The following is a 13,430-nucleotide window of genomic DNA, read 5'->3' as shown; positions in this document are numbered from 1 at the left end:
GGCGTGTCACCCGCCTGGTGCACGCAGATGTTGCACTTGTCGCAGAAGACCATGTCATTGCCTTCCTCGCTGTCGGGCGAACGACAGACGTCGCACACCACGTCTTCGTCGTACTCGATGCCCAGGCCTTCCACCGTCTCGATGGCGTGGCGCATGTTGAGGTGGCACTGGCCCTCTAGCGCCTCCATGGCGCGTTCCATGGTCAGCTCGTCCAACGGGTCCTCGCCTGGGTCAAGAACACGCACATACACACGTTGCGGTCAAAATATTAGCCAAAACATCCAAGGGTTAGACCAGCCACCCCAAAATATAGGAGTCGTTTATGAAAAACACAATGATACATACTGTATTTTTTGGCATATTAGCCGCCTTCGCGTATAAGGCGAACCCTTAAAATGGTTGAATTTGACAATTTCTCTTGTATAAGACGCCCCCTTTTTATCTCCATATTCATGGTTTTAATTGGGAGTACTAATGTGTTACAGACGCTCCCCTACTCACGAACATACGACTTACGAACAACGGTACATACGAACATTTCTGCAAATTGCGTTTATGTCGAAAAATGTTCGTAAGTTCGATTTTGTATTTTTTTCCGAGTAGTGCTTCTTTCCGCCGCTAATACGGACGCCTGGCGCTGTGAGAGCTCAGCTCACCCAGCATCTACCTTCTTCTGTCCAATTCGTTGCAATGCGGAAGTGCGTGAACGTATCTCCAGTGCGCAAAGAACCTTTTTCATTTGTATCATTAAATATCTCGTGCATCCATTATTGAATATGGTTGGTAAAAAGCGAAAGGCTTCTATTGAGGGAGGTGCAAGGAAGAGGCAAGCCATTTCATTTGAAACGAGTGGCATTAATAACGAAGCTTGATGCGCGTCAGAAAGTGGCGAGTGTTGCACGTGAATACAACTTGAATCGTTCGACCGTCAGTACCATTTAGAAACAAAGATCGAGCAGCAGGACCCAAATATTGAACGTTGCACAAAATTTGCAAATCAATTGAATGAAGCCATACAGTGCTACCTCATCATTTATGATGAAAAAAAGAAGAAAACTGTGCAATCGTCGTTAGATCGCTTCTTTCGGCCAGTTTCTAATACATAAATCTCTCTCTCTCTATACAGTACTGTACATATTCTCTCCATTTTATCAAATGTTTTTTTCAGTACAAACCAATGCGTGTTACTTATACAAGCCTTAAACATACAAATGCACTTATATCAACCTTCAATATACGTATATAGGCCTTAAACATAAATTATAATACAAAATATAGCACTGAATCAACTTACAAACAAATTCAACTTATGAACAATCGCTCGGAACCTAACTCGTTCGTAAGTAGGGGAGCGTCTGTAAAGTAGGGGAGCGTCTGTACTTTGAAGGGAAAATCTTCAGAAAAATCATCGCACATGCTATTTTTGAGATACTTTATAAATCGATTGCTGGATACAAAGACGGCCATGCAGATGTACACAGAACAAACACACAACAAGTTATTGTATTTTCCAGATTATAACTCTCACTATTTTTCATGTATTTTTGATATAGTGCATCTTTTTTTCTCTCTCCGATAACGACAGCCTGTTACATTGTTTGTTTTAGGTTCGCGTTATCATTTAAAACTGTTATCTTAACAGATACCCATTTAGCCTGTTTATCTACCTTTTACAATTGTTAATCTAATGTATGTTTGTTCTTGATGTCTGATCGAATAAAACAATTGTCCTCAAACTTACGACTTACATATTTTTCTCTTCATTGTGCATTATTTCAGAAAAATAGGGTATTGCTAAATTGCTATTCTGACCTATTTAGCTTATTATTCTGACCTATTTAGTTTATTATTCTGACCTACCTTAGCTATTTAGCCCTGATTATCCTAAAATATAATCACCCCTATACTTTCCACCGCCAAACATATCCCTCAAATTTCATAATAACGCTTTTGTTCGTTCTTGAGTTATTATTTCAAACAAACAAAACGATTATTGCATTATAACCACTCCAAAAATATGAACCAAATCAATCCAAATGCCACTTTTCTAAACGGGAGGACCCTTCAAAATAAAACCAACGCAACGACGTCTCGTCTCATTGGCCAAAAATTACGGCGTGCCTCACCCATGCTCGTCAGCTGCGCGTTGAGTGTCCGTAGCCAATAGATGTCCACGTCGTCCAGGTCGTAGCGACACATGGCCTCCGCTAGCTCCTTGATGTCCACGTGGTCCGGTTCTACCGAGTCCGGCACGGGACACTGGATGAACTTCTTTTGGTGGCCGTACAGGACCTCTTTGGATTTTTCCACCATGATCCTGCACGCCGCCAATTGGAAATGAGGCTATTTTTTTCCCGGTCCAGGCGCTAGTTCGATGGACTTACCTGACGGACGCCCTTGGGATGGTGTCTGGACTGGCCAGGACCTGAACCCCTTTCTCCCAGTCTTGTTTCCAGCTGTCGGCGAGGAGGTAGTACTCCTCCGGCGGGACGTGGTGCGAGTCGGGAAGCTTCATGGCGCTGATCAGGTCTTTTCGGAACACCTCGGCCGGTTTCTTGGGGTCGGCCGCGGGGGTGCCCGCTTTGCTGCCATACTTGTTGGAGCAAAAGGAGGTTGAGGGACCTGCAATTTGAATGGCAAAGAAATACGGTGATATTATGATATACGAGGGAAATTCTGAGCACATTTTTGCCCTGAGATACGAAAAAAAAGATATTGAAATATTGTAATATCCTATTTTTAGGTTTTTTTTTTTTCAGAAGATGGAACGTTCATGCAAAAGAAGGTTGAGGGACCTGCATTCGAGTGGAAAAGAAATACGGTAATATTATGACATAAGAGAAATTTGAGATACAAGGGAAAATCGGAGCAAATTTTTGCCCTGCGATATAAAAAAAATGATATTGAAATATTGTTACATCCTATTTTTAGGTGGTTTTTTTTGGAAGATGGGAACGTTCATGCAAAAGGAGCGACCTGCATTTGAGTGATAAAAAATACAGTAATGCCTTGACATACGAGTGTCCCCACATTCAAGAAATTTGAGATACGAGGAAAATTCTGAGCAAATTTTTTGCCCTGAGATACAAGAAAAAAATTAATTTTGATATCCTATTTTTAGGTAGTTTTTTTTCAGAGGGTGGGAACATATTAATTTGTATTTAGTTATTTTATGTGGGAAAATTTGATTTGAAATGCGAGTGAATTGAGATACGAGGGAAATCCTGGGAAAATATTTGTCCTGAGATACGATTTTTTTTTAATATTGAAATATTGTTATATCCTATTTTAGGTGTTTTTTTTTCCCCAGAGGGTGGGAATGTTAATGCAAAAGATTGAGGGAACTGCATTTGAGTGGGAAAAAATACGGTGATATCTTGACATATGAGAAATTTGAGATACAAGGGAAAATCTGAGCAAATTTTTGTCCTGAGATACGAAACAAATTTGTTATTGCAATATTGTTATATCCTATTTTTAGGTGGGTTTTTTTTTTCAGAGGGTGGGAACGTTCATGCAAAAGGAGGTCGAGGGACCTGCATTTGAGTGATAAAAAGATACAGTAATACCCTGATATACGAGTGTCCCGACATACAAGAAATTTGAGATACGAGGAAAATTCTGAGCAATTTTTTTGCTCTGAGATACGAGAAAAAATTGTAATTGTTTTTTTTCAGAGGGTGGGAATGTATTAATTTGTATTTAGTTATTTTATGTGGGAAAAATTGTTTTGAAATTTGAGTAAATTGAGATATGAGCTCGGTCCCAGAACGCATTAAGCTCGTATCTCAAGGCATGACTGTAGTCATGAGTCATTTTGGTCAGAGGTCAGGTCACGTGCCCCCTGGTGGAAACTCACTCTCATTGTCTGAAGTGTCGCTGCTGCTGGAAGGCCTGAGACGCTTCATCCTGTCACGTCCTGGACACAAAATGGACGCCGAGTAAGGACAAGGAGCAGATCTTAATTAGCCTTTTGCATCAATACAATTTTTTTGTAGGTAGCTGGGATAAGCTCTAGCACCCCGCAATTCTTCTGAGAAGAAGCGGCCTGGAAAATGAACGACTAATTTCACTCTAATTAAATTGAACACTAAAACCACCTCTCTTTATTATTATTTTTATTTATTTATCACTACCAGTACTCACCAGAAATCTCCAGTTGAAAAGCATAATAGTAGCTTCCTCCGATGGACGCTCAAGTGCTAAATTTCATCCCTGAGAACAAGAAAAAGCACGTTAGCATAAATCTGGTGGTTTAGCTAGCAGCTAGCAATTCGCAGCCACGCATCTGCCAATTTAAAATTGTATTTTTGCAGCTTTTCGAGAGAAAAAAAATGCCGTTCCCGTGACGGAATATGAAAGGTGTTGTTTAAACATTCCGAGCATTCCCCATGAAGGGGTGGACGTGGTCATTTAAGTTCATGCTAGGTACACAAACCCATTTTCTGGAACACGTATCCTCACGGTTAAGGAAACGAGAGACGTTTTTTGGGGTAGGCTAAGATAAAAAAATTGAGGTAACAAATGAGAAAAAGGTGGACCTACGTGTCGTTTTTTGTTTGAGTAGGAAAAGCTCCCCGCAGATGGCCTTAATTGTCCCATAAGCTATTTTTAAGTGGTAAAGAAGAAGGAACAGAGCACTAGAAAACAGCTGCTGGTGACATGAGGCGACGTTATAACTGAACAACAATATGTATACGACATAGCTTATTTCCTCGCATATTAGGCGCAACCGCATACAATCTGCACCCTTAAAATTGCCATAAAATCATTGAATTTCAGAATTTCTTGCGTATAGGCCGCCCCATGATTCACAATGTTCACCTCTATATTCATGGTTATAATAGGGAGTACAACTGTGTTATCATAGGATAAAGACTTAGGTATGATTTGAAGAAAAAATCTGAATTGGAATATTCCTAATGAATATACCTGCAGTGTGAACGTAGTAAAAAGTTATCGTTTTAACTGACGGGTTTCTTTTCACAGCTTTTCCCTTTTCTGCGGTTTATTAAATAGGAATGGAAAGTGAGGAGAAAAAAAACATTTCTAGTGGGAAAAAAATGTTTTCTGTAATTTTTCTGTTTACTGAGAGCCTATGGAAAATGATGTGGCTGTTGAAAGGTCTTCCTGTTGTAAAATGGCCGAAAAAAGGGTGAAAACTGTTTCCAATAAATGAGGTAGTTATATTCAGGGTCTGTAATGTTTAACCCAAGTAAATAAGATAAATTTGTATTCATACGTTTGCCTGTTATTTTTCAATCGTTTGTACCGTTACCCAATTTAAAGAAAGGATATAAATAGTTCAGCTACAACTCTTTTATCACTACGGAATGTATGCATAGCACGTGAAAGGGGTCAACTAGCTAGCTAACGAGGTAGGCAGGCAAGGGGGAGGTGCTGCCGGATATGACGTCACAATAACGGGACCACACCATCTAACTATCTCGGAAACAATAACCAAATTACCGCCACCCCTTTGTTTACGTTTCCCCACTGGTGTCGCCTTTGTTAAATTAATCACCGACCACTTTATTCCACTCAAACGAGCAAAACGCCGCAAAACAGGACTTTAAAATAGCCGCAGTTGCGCAAACTCCAGTCGACGCCTCGAAAGCGGGAGACGACGAGGGCCAAATCAAACATGGGCGCCACCACCGCCGCACAGACATGTCACTTCCTTACGGTGGCGCCTTTAAAAAGGGGGGAGAGGGGTGAGGAAAAAACCCACTAAACGCTAGTTTAACGTCCCAATCTGGTCTCGACGACGCGAGCGTTCAGCGAGGTGATTAAAATAAAAACAAGGGCCTGGTTCGGGGAGTGAGACCTTCCACGGGGGCACCTCCTGGCGAACGAGCCAGGAAACACATACGGGCATATTGTTCACGCTCCCACCATTTTACCTTCAAGAAGAAGCACTGCGAGAGTCCGTTTTAGCACATCCACATGCCGTTCCGAGTCAAACGCACCGTTTCAGGGTAGAAATGAGAAGGATTTACGCGTGGTAAAAGGGGGAATTGAGGCTTTTTTTGGAGGGGTTCTTCTCCCGGACTTGGAGTCAGTCGGCCCACCAACACGGCACAACAGCGCTATTGTACCGCGTGGTCCGCCGGGTCCTAAACCCCGCCGTTTTCGCTTCAATCTCGGGTGCGTTTGGTTTGTTTCCCGGGGTTTACCGATGGGAGGGGGCGGAGTCAGAGTTCCAGTTTTAAAAAAAATTGTATGCCAATGACATGGATAGACGTCCAGGTTATATAAACTGGGATGTCTGACTGAAAGTGGCAGCTATGAGTGTATAAAAAATACTATGGTAAAATGTTTTATGAACACAACATGGTAAGATGTAAAAAATTTGTATTCTGAAAGGGTTTTTATGAATTAAATAGAGCTGATTTTTGGTTTCAGGGCTTTTTATCCCGTATTCTATCCTTTGATAATGATATATAAAAATGCAATATTTTATAATATACCGTATAATACAGTATTTGATGAGCACCAAATTGCATAAAATGTATTTTTTTCATCATATTTTGGAGGTATAACATTGTGTTTTAAATTGAAACGACTACAAAAAATGTCTAAGTAAATATTAAACAGGAGAAAAGCCATGCCAAAAAAAGGATTATATTTTCTCTTTAGTTCTATGTGAAAATATTCCAGTTCAGTGTCTTTGAATCGTTTCAAAATGTATTTTTCAACATTAAATAGGTACTCCGAAACATATTTTGACGAATTGCACATAATCAGGCAGAAGTGAAAGCTCCGATTCGCATGAAAGGAAATGTGAACAAAAAAAAGTAGACGCTCCCCTACTTACGAACATTCGAGTTACGAACAACGGTACATACGAACATGTCTGCAAATTGCGTTTGTCGAAAAATGTTCGTAAGTTCGATTTTGTATTGCGCGCCTTTTTCCGAGTAGTACTTCTTTCCGCCGCTAATACCGACGCCTGGCGCTGAGAGCTCAGCTCACCCAGCATCTACCTTCTTCTGCCCACTTCGTTGCAATGCGGAAGTGCGTGAACGTATCTCCAGTGTGCAAAGAACCTTTTTCATTTTTATCATTAAATATCTCGTGCATCCATTATTCAATATGGTTGGTGAAAAGCGAAAGCGAAGCTTGATGCGCGTGAGAGTGGTGAGCAACTTGAATCGTTCAACCGTCAGTAACATTTATAAACATAAAGATCGAGCAGCAGGACCCAAATATTGAACGTTGCACAGTTTGCAAATCAATTGAATGATGCCATACAGTGCTACCGCATCATTTATGATGAAAAAAAGTAAACTGCAATCGTCATTAGATAGCTTCTTTCGTCCAGTTTCTAGTAAATCTCTCTCTCTCTCTAATGTATGTATATACAGTACTGTATGTATTCTCTCCATTTTATTAAATGTTTTTTTTCAGTACAAACCAATGTGTGTTACTTATACAAGCCTTAAACATACAAATGCACTTATATAAACCTTCAATATACTTATATAGGCCTTAAATATAAATTATAATACAAAATATAGCACTGAGCAACTTACAAACAAATTCAACTTATGAACAATCGCTCGGAACCTAACTCGTTCGTAAGTAGGGGAGTGTCTGTACCAACAAATCACCAATGTAAACTTTTACTAGGAAAAAAGGTACAGCATTGAACATGAATGTATCTCTAAACAAAAACACTCAACAAAGCATATATAAAACACATTGTACAAAAGACCGATCACATCACAGCCTACAAAAAACCTGCAAATTAATAATATATCCGAGTAAACCAAAGGTACCTTCCATCGTACATTTTACTGACAATTCACATACAGATTTATACATAAATGAGGCATTCTTGTGCTCACGATGTTTCAGGCAGTGATAAGAACCCTTTTAAAAATGCTTTGAAAATAAATAGAGATTAAATAAATCCACACAAGCACGCATCAACTATCGCTGGTTTTGATTGGTTCGTTGTCGTTGATCGACGTCCGATCTAACCTCGTAATGGCAGCTAACGAGCTAACAAACACAAAATGGTTAAACCGGTGGTGTCAAACATATGGCTCATGGGTCGGAAGCGGTTCACTAAGGGTTCCGGTACGGACAGAATATGACGCCGCGGGGTTAAACGTGTCTCACATTTTGCGTGGGTTGAATAAGCGACCGATCACATTCGAAGCTAGCTTGTGTGTTTGTTTTCACCTGTGGTTTTTTTTGTCGGTTAAAGCAGCGGCAGGTGCTGATTGTAGCGGTGCAAATGAGAAAAAAAATGGCGTCCAAATGTGGATGTCCCGCCTCACAAGCCCATCTGCATGTCGGCGAAGTTGAAGAAGCTGTCCACGTCGCGGGAAGATGTGTTTTTGTTGTTCGAGACGAAAACCTGAGAGGAGGATTGTGGGTAAATACATACCGGTTAACCTCGGCCAATTAATCCCCTTATAAATGATTGCAATTCCCATTATTAAGCGATAAAAAAGCACATATTTACTCAAATAGGGTGCACCTAAGTCTAAAAATTTCTCCAAAGTGGATGGGGTGGTCCATACCTATAATGCAATTTTTTTTTACAGTAATCCCTCGAATATCGCGGCTTCAACTATTGGGGCTTCACTACATCGGGTCTTTTTTATTTATGTTTTTTATTTTTTATTTATGTATTTTTATTTTATTTATGTATTTTTTATTTATATATGTTTTATTAATTTATGTATCTTTTATTTATTTATGTATCTTTTATGTATTTCTGTATCTTTTATTTATGTATTTTTTATTTATGTATTTTTTATTTATGTATTTTTTATTTATATATTTTTTATTTATTTATGTATTTTTATTTTTTTAAATAGGGGTGACCCAACTTCGCAGTTTTTCGTTTATCGCGGGCATGTCTGGTCTACATTAACCGCGATAATTGAGAGATTACTGTATACATAAACAGACTATTTTGTCACGATTAAAACAAAACTAGAAGCACAAAAAGTAAATGTCCAACTAAAATAGTTCCATTTGTCGCATAAGGTGACCAAGTTTATACAACAATGTATTAGCCACCTTATTTTTATGCTGCACAATTAAAAAAATACACTTGTTTTTTTCGGCTTCTACGAAATCACCCTTTTTAATGATTATAGATCGTTTCCAAGCCTAAACGTAGTTCATTAGAGTTATCTATGTTGACTACTACTTATTTATTATGTTGAGTGCTTATTTATGTATGATTTATTATTATTTGATTATTTATCTGTTCATTTGTTTATTTGTTGCTGTTATTTGTGCACTTGCGTACTTATTTATGTTGCATCCCTAATTTGTAGCTGAACGTACCTGAAAAGCTGAAGAAAACTAGCAAAGACGATGGAAAAATGCTAACCTTTGTGCCGTTAAACACGTCGTTGGCCAGGTTCTGGCAGGCGTCGACCACGCCGTCGCCGTTAAACTCCAGGGCGATGACGGGACCTTGAAAATAGACAATTCCATCACATGAATTGGGGTATCGGAGCGACGGGTTGTCAAAATTAGGCGAGTCAAAAAACATGCTATCGAGACATCCCTATGTTCAAGATTTAAAAAGATGGTGTCAGATCGCTAAGAATGAGGCTCCTTTATAGACCTTTGCCGATCCACTCCACCAGATCGTCGGCGCTGTTTTGGAAGACGCGTTTGACGTCTTCGGGGCGCATGGACACCTCTTTGGTCTGGATCAACACAAAGCCTTGGGCGGTCGCCTGCGGGACGAAACAAAGTCAAATCTTTTCAGTTTTCGCATCAAGACGAATCATTTTACATGTTTTCCTGTCAAGTCGAGATCTATGAAGACAAAATCAAAATATTCCAAAGGAGATACCGTATTTTCTCACATATTAGCCGCCCCGCGCGTATAAGCCGCACCCTAAAAATGGCCTTAAAACCGTTGAATTTGACAATTTCTCTCGTATAAGCCTCCCCCTGATTCATAATTTTCACCTCCATATTCATGGTTTTAATGGGGAGTACAAATATGTTACTTTGAAGGGCAAATCTAAACAAAAAATCATCGCAGGTGGTATTTCTGAGATACTGTATGAATCCAAAGGATCGTCTGCTAGATTGCATGCACGTTTTATGTTAGATACTGTTTATTTTTTTTATTGAATTTCATTCATAGACGTCAAAATTAATTTTGTTTAGCATTTTATCTGTTTATCTTTTCTCTATTTGGAAATAAATGACCGTATCGGCCGCACTGTCTTGCATTATGGCGTTTCGTGCATGTCAAGTCTAATTTGTGCGCATATAAGCCGTACCCTTGATTCAGTCATCAGTTTTTTACGGCGTATATGCGAGAAAATACAGTATTTTCTTTTTAAAGTCATACGCGGGCTTGCAAAGTAAACCAACGTCCTCACCTCATCGATCATCTTGCGCGCGTTGGCGGTGGTGTACTCTCCGGCGAAGAACACGAAGAGGCAGGACTCCTCGCTGTCCTTGCGCCGGCCTCCCTTGGTCAGCGGCACGATGCTGCGCGCCGCCTCGGCCGAGACGCGGACCCCCTTGAAGTCCGAGTCCGGGCTGGGGGCCGGCACCGAATCCGGCGTGGCGGCGTTTTCCGGCAACAGGCTCCAGTTGGTCTCCCCCGCCACGGGCGTGAAGTCGTGAACGTTGCTCCAGTTGTTGTTGAAGATGCTCAAGCCGGCGTCCTTGAAGTGGAACGCCAGCTCGGGGTAGTAGTACTGGAAGCAGCCCACCTTCACGCCGGTGGACGACTCGATGATGGGTTGCGTTGCACAGCACAGGAACACCTGCGGGAAACGCAGAAGTTAGCTTCTCCCAAAAAAGCTACTTAAAGAGAGTGTCCTTTCATTGTAATGATTATTTTCTTAATACGTGAAATAGTTTTCAAGATGGCGGCTTCTGGTTGGTTTTGGGGAAACCTGGGTGACTTCTGGTTGGTTTTGGGCAAACCCGGGTGACTTCTGGTTGGTTTTGGGCAAACCCGGGTGACTTCTGGTTGGTTTTGGGCAAACCCGGGTGACTTCTGGTTGGTTTTGGGCAAACCCGGGTGACTTCTGGTTGGTTTTGGGCAAACCCGGGTGACTTCTGGTTGGTTTTGGGCAAACCCGGGTGACTTCTGGTTGGTTTTGGGCAAACCCGGGTGACTTCTGGTTGGTTTTGGGCAAACCCGGGTGACTTCTGGTTGGTTTTGGGCAAACCCAGGTGACTTCTGGTTGGTTTTGGGCAAACCCAGGTGACTTCTGGTTGGTTTTGGACAAACCCAGGTGACTTCTGGTTGGTTTTGGACAAACCCAGGTGACTTCTGGTTGGTTTTGGACAAACCCAGGTGACTTCTGGTTGGTTTTGGACAAACCCAGGTGACTTCTGGTTGGTTTTGGGCACTTCTAAGTCATTTCTGGTTGGTTTTGGGCAAACCCAGGTGTCTTCTGGTTGGTTTTGGGCAAACCCAGGTGTCTTCTGGTTGGTTTTGGGCAAACCCAGGTGTCTTCTGGTTGGTTTTGGGCACTTCCAGGTGACTTCTGGTTGGTTTTGGGCACAACCGGGTGACTTCTGGTTGGTTTTGGGCACAACCAGGTGACTTCTGGTTGGTTTTGGGCACAACCAGGTGACTTCTGGTTGGTTTTGGGCACAACCAGGTGACTTCTGGTTGGTTTTGGGCAAACCCAGGTGCCTTTTGGTTGGTTTTGGGCAAACCCAGGTGACTTCTGGTTGGTTTTTGGTAAACCCAGGTGACTTCCCATTGGTTTGGGGCACTTCCAGGTGACTTCCCATTGGTTTGGGGCACTTCCAGGTGACTTCCCATTGGTTTTGGGCACTTCCAGGTGACTTCCCATTGGTTTTGGGCACTTCCAGGTGACTTCCCATTGGTTTAGGGCACTTCCAGGTGACTTCCTATTGGTTTGGGGCACTTCCAGGTGACTTCCCATTGGTTTTGGGCACTTCCAGGTGACTTCCCATTGGTTTTGGGCACTTCCAGGTGACTTCCCATTGGTTTAGGGCACTTCCAGGTGACTTCCTATTGGTTTTGGGCACCCCCAGGTGACTTCCTATTGGTTTTGGGCACTTCCAGGTGACTTCCTATTGGTTTTGGGCACTTCCAGGTGACTTCCTATTGGTTTTGGGCACTTCCAGGTGACTTCCTATTGGTTTTGGGCACTTCCAGGTGACTTCCTATTGGTTTAGGGCACTTCCAGGTGACTTCTTATGGGTTTTGGGGCATTTCCTTATGAACTCATTGGCTCTTCTAGCTCACTTGTCAGTCACTTTACCAATTTAAGAGATGTAATTCAATGGAAATCTCTCCTCACCTCCATCTTTTTACAGTCCCTCGTCCGGAACTGCTGGCACGCCACCACGCAGCGGATGTCCTTGCAGTCCCGGAAGAAGATGCTACCCTTGACGGGACCCAAGACGATGCGGCAGTTGATGCAGTCGTCCACGGTGATGGCCGCCGAGTGGTCGAAGACGTAGATGTCGCAGTTGTGGCAGTCCTGGATGACGAATTGCTGGCCGTTGAGCTTTCCCGGGAACCGACCCGCCGTCGTGTCTTTCAGGCCGGTCAGCATGTAGTCTTTGGGGTCCACCTGGGGGAGGCAAAATTGGAGTTTGCCGTAATTACCGGACTATAAATTACACTTGTTAAATCATGGTTTGCCTGGGTTTTTTAAGGCTAAAATTATCTGAAAAACTGCTAACATGCATATTCATTTTAAAAAAATCATTGTTTCTAAAGGGGAACTACATCACAGTCAGGATTTTGATGAGTAAATAAAAATAATAATTTAGGGGGAGGAGCCAAAGATTTTCAAACATGAAGTCAATCAGGAAGTTGAACTGTAGGTCAGGTTAACACGGGAAAGCAACGGGTATTTTGAAATCCCCTAATGGGATTAAATGTTACGTGGAGTGAGATACAAGGAATCTGAAATCTCGAGTGGAATTGTCAAAACGTTGCGAGTAAAAAAAAAAGCTCTTTCGCAGGTAAATCTTAAATCGGAGTCATTTCCAAGCTAACAAAATCCATTGAGTCATTCGCCATGTTCAAACAAAGTGTTACGTTTTCGCGTTCGCGTCCCCATGCCGTTATGGAAATATTTTTTTTAAGAACCACGTATATTTTAATGTTTTTTTGTTAAATATGTGGTTTAATAAATGCCGAACCTTTTCTCTCTTGTCCCAGCTGTACTGCTTCGGTGCCGCCTCGTCCGTGTTGTTGCCAAGGGGAACCGCGTTGCTTGTCGTCGTGGTTTCCACCGTCGTCGTCGTTGGCGTGCGGTCGTCCTTTTCTGCTGACTTTCGTTTGGATTTTTTCGAGAAAAAACACCCCATTTTGTATTAATATTGTTTTGAGTTTGTCGGACTTGGCAGGTAAGTAACGTGTGGCACAGGGTTGCGTGAGGTTTAGTTGACACGATTTTTTTTCTCCTTCCCGTTTTCCCTTCTGGGGTTGG

At 41.8% G+C, this 13,430-nt stretch overlaps 2 protein-coding genes across 2 annotated transcripts in view; both read right to left on the bottom strand.

Annotated features, from left to right (window-relative positions):
• Nucleotides 1-6,122, bottom strand: part of jade3 (jade family PHD finger 3) — an 11,132-nt gene extending 5,010 nt beyond the window's left edge. The window contains exons 1-6 of the mRNA XM_077607769.1: nucleotides 5,904-6,122; nucleotides 4,147-4,215; nucleotides 3,860-3,919; nucleotides 2,385-2,622; nucleotides 2,127-2,317; nucleotides 15-226 (exon numbers count right to left, since the gene is read on the bottom strand). Of these exons, the coding sequence (XP_077463895.1) occupies nucleotides 15-226; nucleotides 2,127-2,317; nucleotides 2,385-2,622; nucleotides 3,860-3,908 (690 nt within the window). The 5' untranslated portion in view covers nucleotides 3,909-3,919; nucleotides 4,147-4,215; nucleotides 5,904-6,122. The remainder of the gene's footprint in view (nucleotides 1-14; nucleotides 227-2,126; nucleotides 2,318-2,384; nucleotides 2,623-3,859; nucleotides 3,920-4,146; nucleotides 4,216-5,903) is intronic.
• Nucleotides 6,123-7,778: 1,656 nt separating this feature from the next.
• Nucleotides 7,779-13,430, bottom strand: rp2 (RP2 activator of ARL3 GTPase). The gene is made up of 6 exons (XM_077606953.1): nucleotides 13,141-13,430; nucleotides 12,288-12,563; nucleotides 10,374-10,766; nucleotides 9,599-9,713; nucleotides 9,359-9,444; nucleotides 7,779-8,368 (listed from the first exon to the last, which is right to left on the bottom strand). The coding sequence occupies exons 1-6, from the start codon at nucleotides 13,306-13,308 to the stop codon at nucleotides 8,285-8,287; spliced, it is 1,122 nt and encodes a 373-aa protein (XP_077463079.1). The 5' UTR covers nucleotides 13,309-13,430; the 3' UTR covers nucleotides 7,779-8,284.

The sequence above is a fragment of the Stigmatopora argus genome, chromosome 8 (genome assembly GCF_051989625.1).
Source record: "Stigmatopora argus isolate UIUO_Sarg chromosome 8, RoL_Sarg_1.0, whole genome shotgun sequence".
Classification (NCBI taxonomy): Eukaryota; Metazoa; Chordata; class Actinopteri; order Syngnathiformes; family Syngnathidae; genus Stigmatopora; species Stigmatopora argus.
This window is presented reverse-complemented; position numbering and strand designations above follow the sequence as displayed.